Source organism: Symphodus melops (assembly GCF_947650265.1).
Source record: "Symphodus melops genome assembly, chromosome: 6".
NCBI lineage: Eukaryota > Metazoa > Chordata > Actinopteri > Labriformes > Labridae > Symphodus > Symphodus melops.
This window is the reverse complement of record NC_136696.1, coordinates 7,979,874-7,996,867: the sequence shown is the minus strand read 5'-3', so window position 1 is coordinate 7,996,867 and position 16,994 is coordinate 7,979,874. Positions and strand designations below refer to the sequence as shown.

General features: G+C 37.6%; 1 protein-coding gene across 1 annotated transcript; it reads right to left on the bottom strand.

The window, feature by feature from the left end:
• Positions 1 to 1,181: 1,181 nt before the first annotated feature.
• ca5a (carbonic anhydrase Va) lies at positions 1,182 to 15,487 on the bottom strand. Its single transcript, XM_079345269.1, has 7 exons — positions 15,189 to 15,487; positions 11,686 to 11,883; positions 9,924 to 10,042; positions 7,003 to 7,098; positions 6,848 to 6,910; positions 5,561 to 5,719; positions 1,182 to 3,936 (listed from the first exon to the last, which is right to left on the bottom strand). The coding sequence occupies exons 1-7, from the start codon at positions 15,328 to 15,330 to the stop codon at positions 3,766 to 3,768; spliced, it is 948 nt and encodes a 315-aa protein (XP_079201395.1). The 5' UTR covers positions 15,331 to 15,487; the 3' UTR covers positions 1,182 to 3,765.
• Between the last annotated feature and the right edge of the window lie 1,507 nt (positions 15,488 to 16,994).

Sequence of the window (16,994 nt, the reverse complement as noted above, 5' to 3'; positions counted from 1 at the left end):
AGCCAGGTAGAAAAAATATATTGGTCTGCCCAGGATTTGTTCCCATGGGCACACACTGTATGGGGGGATTTTTTTTGTAACCCAACTGTGTTGATTTTATGAAAGATAACTGTGAGGCGTGTAGTTAACCCAGTTGAACGACAGGCTTGGATTTACTGTTTGTCCGAGGTTTAAAACCCTCCTCAGCTCCAAGAGATAATTCTTGCATGGTATGAGCCTCTGGAGCCCCCTGCAGTAACAGATGGGTGATTTACCTTCCTAAACTAAATTAAAGTGTTTTCATGTAAACCATCACCTATTTTTTTAGATTTGATTCAAACTAAGATGATTAAGCATTCTTACCCTTAGTTAGCACTTTACTAAACATGATCAAGATGTCTTTATTGACAGGTTAGGTGCCACAGTCATTTAAAGGAGCTCTACTTAAGGGGCAACTCTTGAGTCAAGCACTTTAGATAATACAAGGCCTCTAAATAACCTTCCAAAGATCCTTGTTAAAGTAGTGGATAATCAGTTCTATGACTAGGGCTCAGTGGTCTCTGAATCAGATGCAGACACCCTCTCTACTTTTAAGAGTAGATTTAAAACATTTATTGATATGGATCCTCCCCTAATAGTGCTGCTATAGGCATAAACTGCTGGCCTGGCACACATAGCTCCTGAATCCCTCTCACGGCCGATGAAAATTACAGTTTTTAAATTTTACTAACCTTCCTGAGAATTCTGCTGTATGGGACCTACCCAACTCCAAATGCTTCATTTATCAATATCAGTTTTACTTCATTATCAGTTTTATAATTCGAAAGTTTATCTTGGAGGTGCTTGACTTCAAATGCTATGACATTTCTATTAAATTTCCATAAAATCATCTTTAGACTTCCATCATAGGATGCGTTTTTTTTTTTTTAACATCCCCCCAAAGGAACAGGCATCTCTGGGAGAAAAAATCTTCCCAGCAACATATCTTTGCCTATAAGGCTCCAGGTGGAGCAGAGCACACTGAGAGGTTAGAGGACCCACTGAAGTCCTGCAGGGCAGGAATGTCTACTACCCATTGGAAAAATAAATAGCTAAAATATATACTGCATAGTTGAAAAACACCTGCTTAAACATCATACCAAAAACAGAGTTCAAGATGTGCAGAGTGTAAAGCATTATGGAGAAAATAAAGCATGATGACAGAGTTTTGTAACACATTTATTTTTAGAAAGTAATATAAGAAATGAGAAATGAAAAATGGGGGACTTTTTACTCCCCAAAAATAATAAAAATGCAGGAAAAAAAAATCCCCCAAAAATGTATATTTTTATTTCTGATGCTATATGAAAGATACCGACATTAAAGGCCTATCATGGTGCAAAACTGAACCGTTGTACATGTAAGAAATACAGCTGTTCAAGATGAAGACAGTAATGGGTCCCTCGTTCCCATGTTAATGTAATGAACAAAATGCATCACTTGTAAAGACAAAAGAAAGGCAAGCTTGTAACATTCCCAACAGAGTTATTAACGCTCCTCAACTTCCATTTAGAGTAAACTTAATTTAAAATTTTTTAAATAAATGCATTTTTTTAAATCTGCCATCTAATACCTTGGGCTCCTTCACCATTTATCCATATTCATGTTTTTTGTTTATTTATATTTTTGTTCAAAATTAAATTATTCTTTCCCGCCACAAAATGATTGGTTTAAAATGTAACACTACTTAGATATTGGTGAGATCATTTCTTCTTGCATTGGTGAGATCTGTTATCCCCCTTCTCCAAATTGTTTTTTTTTCTACCTCTTCTTCTGTCTTCAATGACTCCTATAATAGTAATGCATAGTTAGATTCAGCAAATGCATCACAATTGTGTGACATGAAACACAGCGGGCAGACGAATAGACTTATTTAGATCATTAAAGGTTACATAAGTTTTCCTTTGTTTGCAAAATCCTTGTCTGAACTGTGTCTGCAGTGTTGTTGGACAGAGGAATGTGCAATTTACAAGCTCAGGAAGATGTACAGCATGAGCATTATGACAATTTGTCTTGAAAATGGAAGCAGAATCTAGTGCTAGATTTTTTTTCATTTGGACAAGAGAAGAGAATGACATTCTGTATCAGAAATTGCATTACAATCATTACAAATTGCATTATAGCTCTAACTTTAATTATTTTGTGCCAATATAAACATATCCTCGATATACACTGTTAGTGAAAAGGTGATACACCAGGCTTTTACATCAGTTGTTCCCACAGTGTCACATGTATATTCAACACCCTAAGGACATCTCAAGTGTTTCATGGGTCTACTAAAGCCATTTGAAGTAGCATCCCTTTGAAATTTAATTATTTTTTCGAGTTCAGTACTGACCTTTTTTCATCACAGCAAAACAATGTTACTTTAAAACCCATTCTGTTAAAATCTCCAAAGCCTTCTGCTATAATCTACTATACAATACACCTGAACAGTGTGTGACAGATGGCTTATCTGCTGCTACTCAATATACCTTGGTGTTTTTAAAGGCTGTCTGTAAATCAAAGTTATCAAAGGCATACTCAAGGTAAAGACAGGGCTGCAACAATTGGATTTTTAATCTTGTTCGATCATGGAGTTGAGTCTGTGTAATGCCGCTCAATGTTAGAACCTTTTAACACACATGCTTAGGTTTGCTTTGTGGTTTTTTCCATTAGTTGGGTAAAATCAGCAGTTCAGAACAGTTCTTGGAGTAGCTGTACAAATAAAAAGCTCAACAATCATTCACATTAATACAAACATTAATCCCCACAGCAACCACGCCTTATTGGTTATTTGTTTTTCACCATTAAAACCAAAAATCAAAAATTTCAGTAACCCCACAATGCAAGTATTTAACAACAAAAACATAGGTAAATAGGGATATGCCTCCATGTAAAAATGATTAACTGTCCTACACTATCCTCTCAGCCAAAGATCCACTGGGGATTTTAGTACTATTTTTTTGCTTTAAAGTTTGATGTCATTGTAATTGACGTAAGACCACTTGATGAAAAACACATTTGATTTGGTGACTTTGCTGACCTTGTCTCACACTATTTCTGATTAAACATTAAAGTACCAAAGATTGCGAAGGTTTTCTGTGGAACAAAGGCACTTCTGGTCATTTCCTTTTTCAGTCAAAACTCCTTGCCGTAAATTTTAAGAATCAATTTGCAGAATAATCCGGAGCTTTGAATTTGAATTGAACAGTAAAATTCTGTTAAAGTTCTAGCATAGGTGTGCTTGTATTGACATTTTTGCTACATTATGTTTATGTACTGTATTGCTTTGCAGTCACTTCAACCAACCAAATCTAACCTACAGCATTAGCTTAGCACCAGGGGCACTATCCTTAAAACCAGCCATACTTATTGAGCTGATATTGCTAACTTTTAACCCAAGGCATTGCTTTTTAAAATAATAGAAATCCTCACATTTCTACTAACTTTAAAATTCATAACAAAAAAAGAAAAAAAAACAGCACTTGGCTTGTCTGGCTCCAGAGCTGCCATTATGCATTTGCTCATAAACAATCCTTTCCAACTCTTTATCTTAAACCCATAATCCCCCACCCTTTAAATTATAACACATTTCTCTTTCTCCTGTTTTTATCCAAGTCAGATGGTGTTTGGGTGACATGAATTAGAATTTCTAGGTTATTATTTGAATATTTGAGCACAGATTTAAAGATAGTGTTGGCTTGGTCACTGCTGGGTCTTTGTCTGTTACTGTGTGAGATGTTGTGTGTACTAGATCCAGCAGCTTTAGTGGCTGTGCTTGTCCCCCACAGCCGATGGTGCCTCTTGTAGGAATGGGGAGAAGGAAGAGCGAACGGTACGGCCGCAGAGAGGCTGTTGCACACGGAAGTTGTTTACCATACTCTTTTGTATTTCCTCCTCAGCTGAGGTAAAAAGAAGGCTCCGAAAGACTGCCAGCTAAAGAGGGCAAAAGAGATGAAGGCTTCAGAAGAAATGTCATGAGATGGTTCATTTTATCCTCTGAGTTTGTTGTCAAGCAATTTCACATCAGTGCATCTCTTCTCTTGGTAAAACTAGATGGAAACACTGAAACAAAAACAAGCTAACAGAAAAAAAGGCTATGTTTAAATCTAGTGGTTAGTTTAGAGTTCTTTTATTATCTTCTCCAAGGGTCTTAATTTAAAATTCAAGTCCAGTCCAAGAAATATTCCTCAAGTGAAGGTCCAGAACATCATATAGTCAAAACTTGTGACATGATTTACTGCCATATATTATCTGCCTAATAGTTCCATAAACGTATATAAATATATATGTGGCAGTCAACAACTGACTGTCAAATCAAATCACTTAAATTGGTCTTTCAACAAATGTTTATTATGAACTGTGTTCTCTGATAACAAACAATTATAATACCAATAATAACCATTTCTTTTTCCACACTAAAGGGATTATGTAATCTTAAGAGTTTTGGCCTATAACATATAAGGACATTTAACACATAAGCTAAATAGGCCTTAAATCAAACAGCTGTAGAGACAAATGCAGAAAAAAAGAAAAATCGCTGACTGTGAAATTTAGGCTACTGTGTAGATTTGGTAATGAAATTTGAAAATTTGAAGGTGAAACAAGTCTATGCTCTATTTTCTGAACTAAACAAAGTTTTTTCGAAGGAAAAAATAGTTCCCTGGAACACTGTTTAGAGCTAAAAAGCTCCAGGTGAAGCTCATGTCTGATGAAGGACGAAGGCTCGAAACATTACATGCAATATTCCATTAAAAATTATACTTCACTGGAGCTGACTCAGTACTTTATCTATCGTTGGATGTTTTTTGTCCAGCACTCCTTTTTGACTACCAGGAGAGCTACTGGTTTCACTGTTGTTGGCCACAACCACAACTTCTGCCGTCAAATTGACATAAAGATATAATTCATAGCAGTAAGTATAGGCAAAACTGAATTCTTAACACGCAACACTTGTGCTTTGTGTAATCTGTTTCTAAAGAATCACATCTGACTGGTCAGTAGGCAGAGTTTCATATGGCCTGATCTCTTGTCCCAAACATAACCTTCTTTGGAGTAGGTTAGGTGTTTGGCACAAGTTACCATGGTGATCTTAGTGCTGCGTTCAGACAAGCAACTAAAGATACAATCCCTAAATGACCGCTAATCATTGGTTTTGTCTGACTGACACAACACCTGCTGCAAAAGCAGCCTGTGCATGGAATGAGTTGCTTGGGGTAACAAACACCATTGTTGAAATTATTTTGAAAAAATTCTGTAACAAATATCAAGATTGTTAAATAATATATGAGAAATATCATCTTTGGGGGATGTCTGAAAAACAATATAATTTGGCCAAAAATATGCGATCCTATCTGAACTGAATCATTACAAAAGAAACCTGTTGCATTATAAACTGCTTTTCACTCTATTGGTCGTATTTATATAGATTGATTATAGCATATTTTAATTAAATCAAATTAAAAAAGCTTTGATAATATTTAAACTATGTATCAAACTAAAGTTAGTATTTGGTTAAACACACACACACACACACACACACACACACACACACACATACCTGGTCATGGCTGACTTCTATGTGCTGCTTCATAACTATCCAGGTCACGGACTCTGTCAGAGGAGGTGTTGTCAATGAGCCATGGTACGTCCAATAGTCATTAGTGTTGGTGGGTAACAGACAGGCAGGATCAAATCTGGTGAACTCCACTACACTGTCCTGCAGACAGAAGGGCAGGTAGAAAAAACATATGGCTATTTGGGCTGCTCATTGAATTATCATTGAAGTTACAGGAAACCGGCATGTGTAAAGACAAAGCAAAACTGAACGATTCCCATTATGTTTCTTAAATATGTAATATCATTGAAAACTGTATTTAAACCATAAAAAGAAATATGAATATGAACGTATAGCTCCAACAGAAGCCACACAGCTTATATACATGTAGGTTACCTCTCGCAATCACATACATTTTCTTTGTACTTTAAACTAAGTATTTCAGTTCCTTTTTTAGTCTTGGCCATACCCATGCACGGTTTTTAGCCAGATGTGAACCTTGGACAGTGGGAGGGGAGAAACGCGTTAATCATTGATCAATATTGTGTTTGCGCTGTGGTGTTGTATGCAGACATGATTGTAAAGGAAATAGAAGAAAGGACTCTGTACACAATCTTCTTGAACTCCAGTATTGAGCGTTAGGTTAGAGAAGTAAAGGGCACTGACACTGACTGTGTTATTAGCTGAACAATATTTCCATGAAAACAGTTTCTAAAAGGCACAAACAATATAAACACAACCAGATGGTTACGTTCAAGCTGAGGTGATGTTTATACGGCAGCTAGCTGCATACACCTGTTGCTCAAATGGACGAGTTGATTAAAAATTTACTTCCCGTGACGGTGTCATTCAAAAATAGCCACAGAGACTACAACCTATTTTTTTTAAATTCAGGCTGTTATATCATCTACACCCTCATTCAAGTTGAGTTTTGTAATATTGGGCCTACTTTTCATTTCTGAAATATCCACTATACAAGCCCCTACACAAGGTGTTGGATATGTTGTAAATATTGTAAGATGGGGATTAGATTTATTGTCTTGAAGTATTTTCTAGAGATCTTTGTTTCTCAAGTTGAGGTGACAAACATTGTTTTGTCACCTCAACTTGAGAAGGTTGACGTGACATCTACTGAACCACTTGAGGGTGTCAGGCCTCGTCTTTTACTCATCTTTGTCAAATTTAAATTGGACATCATTAGGGCTACAACATTTTTTCAATACAGTGACAGATGTCACCCCTTCAGTTAAAGAAAGAAAACCTGTGGTGTGCTTCCTTATGAATACCGACCTTGTGTCTGATAGCTGGGAGAGCGTCAACAAGTTTCTGAAGCCCTTCATGTCTCTTTCCCACCTACACAAGCAAAACACATGAGATCTGGATTGTGTGGATACTGTTATGCACAAGAAGTAAACGTGAATCACGTATGCCCATGTGTATCCTACCTTAAGAAAAATTCCTATTACAGCCAGACCATTTTCCTCCATCACTGCCTCCTCAAACAAACTGTACTTGTCAGAGTTCCAGTGGACCAAGTGAAGCTGAAAACAAAGGACACACAACATGAGTTTGTATGTGTTGGTGTGTGTATATCAATATGACTGAAACCATCGCCTTAATCACCAAATTCAGTGATCCCGAGTGGAGGCTGAGGTCCTCCACCCAGAAAAAATAGTAATTCTGTTGAGTTGTTATATTGACAAATTCCTTCTGAATTAATCATTAATCTAGTCAAAAGTCGTATTATACGCTGTTAAAAAAAAACTGTAAAATGTGTCTTTCAAATATTCTAAATTACCCTCTTACTTTTTTCTTATGGACCTCATTTATCAGTTTAAAATGTGTATTTATTCTTTAGGTTAAAATCATCTTTTGTCTTGTATGCAATACCCTGTTAACCAAAAAAAGATATAAAAGAGAGTCACTGCAGTAAACAATTGTTGTCGATATAGATTGTCAACAATGACCAAATATACATAAAAAGGGAATTCAGTGCATGTGTAAAATAAGAAAAATAAATTCAATATAGCTGCTAAGTGCCAATAAGTCAAGTAATGTTTGAGGAAAAAGCTTGGCTAAACCATTTGCAGAGGACTTTCTGTAAATGAAATTGTTTGAATTTCTTTTAAGATAACAAGTGTGGAGTCCTTCATGAATCATGCTGCCACACAACACAACAGGGCAGACTATTCAGCATAAGCTGCAAAATAACCGCAAGAACAACTGACATGTTCAAAATTGTCAGTTTGTTAAATTTTTCATTTACTTTAGACGGTTGTTTTGTGTATATAGTGTGTTGTGTGTCTAACTGGTCACTCACTAAGCTAGTTATGGACCTTTGGCATAAGACTGTAGCTGTGGGCATAGTTTGACTAGTTTTAATGCAGAGGAAGACAGACTTAAAGAAGGAAGGAAGAAACAGAAAAAGGGAAGAAAATCATAAATGGGAAAGTTGTGAAAATCAACAGAGTCACCTGAGCTTCTACTCCCCCAAATATATCTCTGTGATCAAGTGTAGGCAAAAATATATGTTACAGTATAGGAAACTAGATTGAACAAAAGTTCTATTGGCACACATTAACACTAACTATCCCCCTAAAAACACAAACTCGCAAAAAGAAACCCATTTTCATGCAAAGAAAGCAAAAATGTGATATTCTGTGGATGTACATGTAGAGAGTGCTTAGAAACAAGAGAAGTATTGTGGACACGTTCCAAAGGAACTAGGGCTTGGCACTGAATAACCACATTAAACAGGGGAAACTGGTTGTTACACAAGTGTGCTAAAGTCAGGGAAACATCATAAACCACCATATTCTTTTATCCAATATGAGTCTGTAAAACATTAAATCCTACCCATGAACAAAGCCTTTGTTTTAATAGGCTGTAATGATTATAAGAGAAATGGAGAAGCAGTTCTACATCAAAGGATCTGGACTCGTGCCAGTGATACAAATAGGAGAATAAAAAACACATTGCATGATAAAGACTGAAACCCAGGATATAAGGATGGTCTGTGAGCCGAGCTGCTACAGGCTTAATGGATGGTACTTGTTAGTTTGTTTGGTTAAGCTTTAACTTCACAAAGATTTTACCCATAGGGAAATCTCTACAGGCATCTTCACAACTAAAATGTCAGGTGATCACAATTAGGTGAAATATTGAACAAGGCAGTTTCCAGATAAAAAAAATCCTCTGTCAAAATGGTGCTTGTGTCAAGTGCCTAAAAGCTCAAGTCAAAGTTAAAGGGGTTGGCTTTGTTGCAAGATAGGGTTAGTCCTAAGTTAAGAAAACAATTGATCACAAATACACAGGGCGAGCCCAAGTTCTGTGAGGGCCCTAAGTAAAGGGTCATTGAGAGCCCCTTCCAATGAATTTTCCTCTTTCTACCCACAGACGGATAACTTCTCTTATTTTTCCTTAATTGAAGAATTGTGGTTTTCACAGGAGTAATGCTGTGATGTTTAGCAGGGCATTGACAGAGAGTGCTGTCAGAAGGGGCTCCTTTAGGCAGATTTCCTACTGTTGTTGCAAAATGTGCACAATTTTAGGCAATGCTCAAAGTTTGTCAGCCGTCGGGGGTCCCTACTGGCCTAGGGCCTGCCTTGGCTTGGGGCCCTAGGATATAAAAAAAAACAAAAAAAAAACAACAACACCAAGATAATCCCCCAACAGCTCATTAGATTTTTGTTCTGGAAAGGTGAAGACAAACCACTCTGTTAGTTAACGTGGAACGAGAAAATCTCCTCTGAAGTGACAAATGGAAAGTGTTAAAAATGAAGTGAGGACACTGTTAGTAGCAGCTGAACATAAATAGTTGAAACAGTGACACATTATGAAACTTACTGCCTGTTGACTAGCAGCGTCTCTGCAACTATATTTACCAAAGCTAAATGTGGGAACACAGTGTCTAAGGGTAAACAATGGTCAATCGCCCAAGCCGTGCCAGCATCCTCTGCATTTCTTTGAATTCCCCCCTGGGGATAATCTCTTTTTTTGTTGTTGTATTGAACTGAATACAGTCCTCCTTATAAGTTAACATCCACATAAATAAAAACTTCATTGATCCCCGAAGGGAAATTAGGTTTTAACACTCTATTCTAACACTAATTGAGAGATGTCAGAGTGAGGGAGCTCCCAACCCAAGTCTGTACGGACTGAACTACCGCTTGTTTAACCAGACAGCAGGTTGAAAGAGACCTCTTCCCTTTCTCCTTTTTATTCAATTACTTTTTCAGAAAATAGAATGTTACTACCTTTGTAATATTCTTTCTTCATCCACGTCAATGCATGTTGAAGGTTTATGTTTCATATGTAATTGAGTTGGTGAATGCATATTATGAAGTTATGTCATAAAAAAAAATACCTCTGCAGGAAATAGCCTCCTGTCCAATGTGTGCTCTGACCCCCAGGCATTGCTTTCCCCCCAGTGGAAGTGGAACTGGCACAGCCTGAATTTGTCTTGCAGGGGGCCCCCTTTCAGTACTGCACCAGAGAGGACAAGGACCAGTTATTTGCACTTCAAATTTTGGCTCATAAAGATTACACAAACTTTTTAAAAGAAGGACATTTTGTGTACAAAGGACTTCGATCCTTTTCCCTTCCAATCATTCTCTGAAATTTGATTAATAATGTCCTGATCCATCTATTTAAATCTGAACAAGTGTACACAGCCGAACAGCCGTCACTCTGTGTGAAAGCAATGTAATACTTAGCCTTCACTGATAAAACATGAGAGTTACACAGAGCTACACCAGGCATCATCATTAAATGACCAGCCTCTGGGACAAAAATAAATAAATCTTCAATTTTGGTGAAATCTTTGATTCAAAACACATTTAGGTTCTTTTGTTTCTGAGTTAGCTACACAACTGTGCAGATGGTCAGTTCAGACTAACTACAAGTACAGACCTAATAAAAGGAAGAACACTCACAAAGGTGTAGTTAATGAGGTAATTCATTATTCTTTTAGGAGGCAGGGAGCGTGCTTCATATGATAGTGAGCAGTAACTCTCTTCCTTTCTCCCATTTAATTTCCTCACAAGTAAATTTAAGCTACTAAAGAGATGAAAGACCATGATCATGTGAATCTTTTCTTAAAGAATGTGACCTTTCTGCTGAAAATACCAATCGTGTCCAATTATTGAAATAAATGGTGTTAACTACACATAAACAAAGCTTGTGTTTACTTAAAAATAAAGACACTTCCATCACAATTGGGAGCTCAGTCCCCCCACACCCATACTTTATGTCCCAAATGCTGAAATACAATAAAATAAAAAACAACAGTCAACATTTGCATTTTTGTCTAAAATAAGGATGTCAGCAGGTTCTTAATGTAGTTAAATTGACCTAAAACATCCAATAAAAATATCACAGTCAGAGACCACTATCACCTGTAAAGCAATGACATTTTATTGCACCTGTAAAGGCTATCTTTCCCATAATAATGAAAAAAAAACAACAGATACGGAGTGAACAGTATCAGGTTTTGGCGACAAAAATATCCAAAGAATGAATGAATCTCAATTTGTAGTTATTAAAACAAATGTAGTGTATAGTAACTGCAGTCATGCTTTCTCAACATCTCACTGTTACACTATCTACTTTTGTCCTATATGTAGCTCAAAATAAAAAGACGAGGCATACGACACCTTTAAAGTCATAGGTTGTGCAACTTTTATAAAAAAAACAGTAATTTCATAAACCTTCAGGAATATATATATATATTGTTTTGGAAATAACAGGTTTTTATACCAAATTACCAATATCTTAAAGGCAGACTATAATGGAACTTTAGATATGCTGTACTAGTCTGACATGAAAGTCACATGACAGTCACCACATACACGAAGCTGCTTTCATCAGCAGCTTTTAAGTGCCACATTGATTACTGGATTTTCCCACAGAGAGCGCTTTAAGGGAGGTGAAGAAGGTGGGGTGGGTTTGAAGGAGATAATCCTCTTACGCATTCCAAAACATAAAGATTTAAAGAAAAACAACTGAATTGTCCTGATCCTGTACTTTATAGTGAGAAACGTCTACTTCCTCTTTCAAAAGTGTAAGTAATAAGTAAGGTAAGAACAAGTGGATTTCTATTTGTAAAGTGTTTACAAAACAGCACATACTGGATTTGTCTGTCGTGTCGTCATACTCGACCAGAAAGGAGTAACCGTTGTTCCAGATTTGTTGGCAGGTCTGTGGGTCGTAATCGGTTAACAGAGGCTTCAGTTCAGTATCAATGACAGTCTTTCGCACAACAATGTCGATAGGAGACTGGCGATCCCCTCCTGGTACCGCAAGGGGTCCCTGCCACATGGGATGCACTGTAGAAGAGAAGAACGGAACAGGAGAGGAAGAAGAGGAGAGACAAATCAAAGACTGTGTGAAACAGAAGACCTTAAGCAAAAGACTTTGAAAAAAAGCTGACACCTACTTTTCATGTTGTTCGCTGCTGCTTCCTGCATTTTTAGACAGTTCATTTTTGTAAAGGAAAATTTTTTTTTTGTTTCATTAAGTAAATCCAAAAAACTAAAAACCTTTCAGTGCAACAAAGACAAACACAATCCTTCTTTGATGAGCTGTTTGAAAATCTGAGTGGAAAAGGATCAATTGAGCAATACAACTTCCTTCTAATGCTCTTATGATTTCTTACAAGCTCAGAGAAGTGGGCTGGCTGAACAGAAAGTGACATGCGGAATGTCCTGGCACGCCCCTACCTCCCCTCCACAGCAGGAGAAACCTACCAGGACCTCGAGCTGGTCAAACTGCCAGCTCGTGCCAAAGTCTGTAAACGGACATAACTCCTTTAATAACCTGAAACTGTACTCACCTTCCCCAACTCTTTTCATTATTTATTTTCGTTTACCTTAGAAAGACATCCAAAAAGCAAAATACTCTTTTAACTCGTAAAATCCAAACAGTGCTAGTATAAAAGATGTTTTTCTCCTTCCTTTACAGAGACCTAAAGAATAAATGTATGAAGTATACTTAAGACCACACTTCTTCCTCTCCATTCATCCAGCACAGGGGGAAAAAAGTTTCCACTTTGAGCCAAGCTAAACAGGTCTAACAGGAAAATGACCTTCATCTTCATCAGATTTCCGTGTTCCTCATGGGGGAGCCGACACAATGGCCCTCCTTTATCCACCTGGTGTAGAAACCAGCGTAGCTCTTTGTTCAGAAATCCTCTTATGACAGGGTCCAGGTGGGATCTATGAAATGTGTACACACGTATCTGGACGATCACAGCGAGCAAATGACTGAGTGTTGAGAAGTGTGGTGGCTGAAAATGATTGTCATTCAAATTAGAGCCTGACCGATTAATCAACCAGCTGATATTAACTGTCGATATTAGCATATCTAGTGAATCAGCTACTTTATTGCAGATATGCACCGATATTACAAGATTTATTCACCAGTCATTTGAGTTTCATTGTATTTAACTAGGAGTTCTCTTTCACCAGCAGCACCTATATGGATTACATATATGGATATGGATTAGTATCACTATCGGTTCAGCCTCAATATCGGGCACAGACACTCCACCTAAACATTTTTAGCAATTAAAATCTTTTTTCTGATAAATGTGTATGCACAATCTGAGTGTTCTCTGCAACACTTTGTAATTATGATTCAGTATTGTGTCCTCCGTTATGTCTTTAAATCTATTTTGGTGTTCATCACGGACATTTTCTCACAGACGGTGATGCTTACTGTTCAAAAGATGTGGACTTCAAGTTGTTGTGTTTTAGTCCTCAAGAACAACTATAATACAGTATATACTATAGTACTTCATATGAGTAGCCTTTTCTCATAGGCTGTCATTCGTTTATGACATCAATGGATTCATACTACTTGTATTTATAAACTGGTAAGAATGGCAAAACAATCCAACATGAGCTGCTGAGTGACATCACTTGAAGCAGCATGCATCGAAATAGAGGTGGACTGTTTTTTTGTTTGTTTGTTTTTTAAAGAAATTACAACCTTGTACTGTTTAAAAAATGGTTAGACCCTGGTGAGCTTTGAGTAGAGGGTAGGAGCAAAGAACTGCATCAGATAGAATGGTTAGGCAATTCCAGGTTACAAATCAGACATGGTTCCTGTCACCAAGTTGATCAAATTTAAAGAAAAGTCTTTCCAAGCAATTCAATTTGCAACACTTCTCCGAACGTGTAAGTCTAGTGTAAATTTCAAAGTTGCTTTATTGCCATTGAGGCACAAAACATTTCCTTGGTTGGTCCCAGGCTTCTAGCTTTGGGGTCAGCTAACCCTTTTTAATAATAGCCAGCTTCTCTTTAAACATCCTTCTTGAGAAACGTTTTCCAGAAAATTTCACCACCAAACCATTATTCCCTAATTTCACTTGAACTTTTCTTGCTTTCAATGATGTGCACCTATCGCTAGTTTCACAAAAGTTAGCCTGCAGCTCAATGACCAAACAAGACTACTTGGTCAGGTGAGCTAAGGCTGTGGCATTTCAAAGAACACACCCAATCCAGCAAAGAAGATGATCATCAATATTATTGTCCTCATTTACTTATACTGCAGAGGGACAACATTGGAATTCTGATAGGCAGATTTATTTTTACCTGGAGACAAAACTGGGAAATTCGGATTGGATATGAGCTGTAATTAAAACAAGCAGCACTGGAAGAAGCTCAGTTGAAATCGATGGTACTTGCGAAAATAAGATAAACTCATGGTAACAATTCTGACAATCAACAATACAAGGATTAAGTTTCACTGGAAAAAAAAAAAAAATGTTTGAAATCTAAGTTTGTGATTCTGCCACTAGAGAAGGCCTTGCTGGCCCAGATAACCCAACACTGGAACAACTGAATCTGAGGTTTAAGGTGTGGTGAGAACATTGTTGGGACCAGTCAGACCTGTTTGGTTACCTCAAATATTCAAGAGTGCACATTAAAATGAGGTTAAACAATCGCAACAGGTCTAAAATGGGTTTTTTTAAACAAAAAAAACCCCCAACATATTCTTTGTGTAACAATTTGAACTGCTACAGTTGCATTTTACTACTGGACGTTATATATATTTAAATAACTTTTACACATTCAATCAAGTCATCTACCTACTCATAGGCGTGTAGAGAGGAAAGGATATTAAAGATATAGCCTATACAATAAGGATGCAAACCGTAAAGGCACACAGTAATCAAATGAATGGTAACATGTTTTGATAAATAAATGTAAATATGTAGGCCTGTGCTTTTGAGGGTAAAAGGGCTTCAAAGGCCCCAGTATTGAACGCTAACCAAAGGTTATTAACTTGATGGGAAATCGTGGAGCCTGAGACAGCTCTCAAGAACGGACAGGGTCCAGATCCAGTAAGGATGAAAATCCAGTCCTTAGTTTTTCCACTGTCTCGATGCACGTTTTTTTATTCAGATGAAAACAAAACTGAATGTTAAAATGTTGAACACAAATAGGACCCACACTGACATTGCTTTAGAGCATTCCATCTCAGAAAAGGCCGATAGCCTAGAATCACCATTTCATCTGAGATGAAGGTGTTACCTCTGGAAGATTTCTGATCATGTTTGGCTTTGTCGACATACAAGAAAACGATCAAGATATCTAACTACTAGATGGCTTTTCAAACATGTACTTACTCTGAGATAGAACATATTTACTTGAGCACGCAGTGAGGTTGCATCTCCTGTCGGGCGTAATCCGGAGACTCTTTGCTTTTCTAACCAGGTGTCGTTGAAGCTGGGAAGCCAGCGGTCTTATTACGGATGACAGAGCCACCATATTGATTAAGCAAACGTTACCAGCTTCTCAACAGGCGTAGCTTCAAATCGCTTTACTGTCCTCTGGCTTTGAGTCTTCCGTCGTGTTTTTTTGCCGTATAGCCTATTTCCTCCTTCAAAAGTAAGGCGTCGATACGGAATCTGTACAAACATGAACTGGCTGCCTTTCGGTCACTACCTTTCTACTGACCGCTGGGAATGAGGCAAGAAGGGGAAAGGATTCACCAAAGCTGTAGTTCCATTCGATATTTAAACGCAAAAACCCTAAATAACGTTTCTCCGAAAATATTCAACCCGGGTTGACTCTGCCCTAGTCGAGAAATGAGCTGTCAATAAACTACCGTGCATTCATGTGGTGTCGGAGACAACGGAAAAACAAGTTTTCGATTTGGAAAAAGCACGAGGCTGCCTGCTCGTGTCGGAACAACAACTCGGAAACTCTCGAAAGAGGTGCCGACTCAACGTCATCTTCGTCATCACAATGAGGGCAACATAAGTTTAGTTAATGGTAAGATGCATTTTATTTAATTCGCGGATTGCACATCAACGTTTTGCTCAAATGTAACTGATAGCAGTGACATTAATCGTAGTATTCATGCTGGGTTTTTTGTTTTATTTTGTTTTTTGTTGCTGTTTTTAGAACATTTCCTCTTTAAGAACCTTTAGGAAATGAGGTGAGCACGCTGAAGTCGATGAGCGACTCCTCGACTCAGAAATCATAGGAAACATCCGAGGAGCACATGAATGCAGCAGATGAGGAAGGGGTCCACATTAAGGACCAATCACTGATCTCCAATGAGGGGCGTTAACGATGACGATACGGGGTCGACCAGCTACTGATAGCCTACACCAGGGGTTCCCAAACTTTCCAGCCCGTGACGCACAAAATAAGGGTGGTTGAGTCCGGGAAACCCCACTGTCCTTGGAGGTGGTGAAGCATGTAATGTTGCGCACAGCCAGGCACACTAGAAGAACCAGAAGCTGAAAACAATATACATTTCAGCAAATTGAGCGACTTTTATATACATTTTACAATAATGGGACAAAAAACTAACATAAACATAACAGTTTAAATTTATTTGTGTTTTCGGAAGGCATCTCGAGACCCCATTCTCATTTTCTCATGACCCCCCAAGGCGCCCTGACCCCCACTTTTACCTACACCATAGACTGTTATTATTTATTAATATTATTTATTTAATATTGATGCAATAATTGACTGTCACAATACCCTTTGGTTAGTTCTTCTGGTTAAAAAAGAAAAAAAATTGTAAAGCAACGAGGTGGTTGGCAGCCTGTGGTGTAAGGGTTTTAGAATGTTAATTTGTATTTAAGCCCCTTTTGCATTGCCAATTAAAGGCAATTAGAAGTGTTATGTCCTTGGGTATAGCTACGCACTACCTCAGTCCTTAATATACTTAACATGTGACAAATCTCTGTATTCAATGTCTTGGACATGACTGCAAAGTATAAAAGACAAACAACTATAATATCAGCCTCACATCTATTAGCATGATTGTGAATCTTAAATTTAGTCTGGATATTAATATCAGCATTACATCTGATTTTCACCCATCAAATGTATTTACATGATTTTAATTATGTTGTATGTCTGAGTGTCATGGGTCCCTGTAGATCCAGCTTGTCTTTGAAGGCATGAGTGTT

What these genes read in the sequence shown, in the direction of transcription:
- ca5a (XM_079345269.1), bottom strand. Translation starts at nt 15,330, where the DNA reads ATGGTGGCTCTGTCATCCGTAATAAGACCGCTGGCTTCCCAGCTTCAA. An exon ending in TAAATATGTTCTATCTCAGA is followed by an intron (nt 11,884 to 15,188) that starts GTAAGTACATGT and finishes TCTCTTCTACAG; the next exon opens with TGCATCCCATGTGGCAGGGA. An exon ending in TCCCAGCTATCAGACACAAG is followed by an intron (nt 5,720 to 6,847) that starts GTCGGTATTCAT and finishes TTCTGTCTGCAG; the next exon opens with GACAGTGTAGTGGAGTTCAC.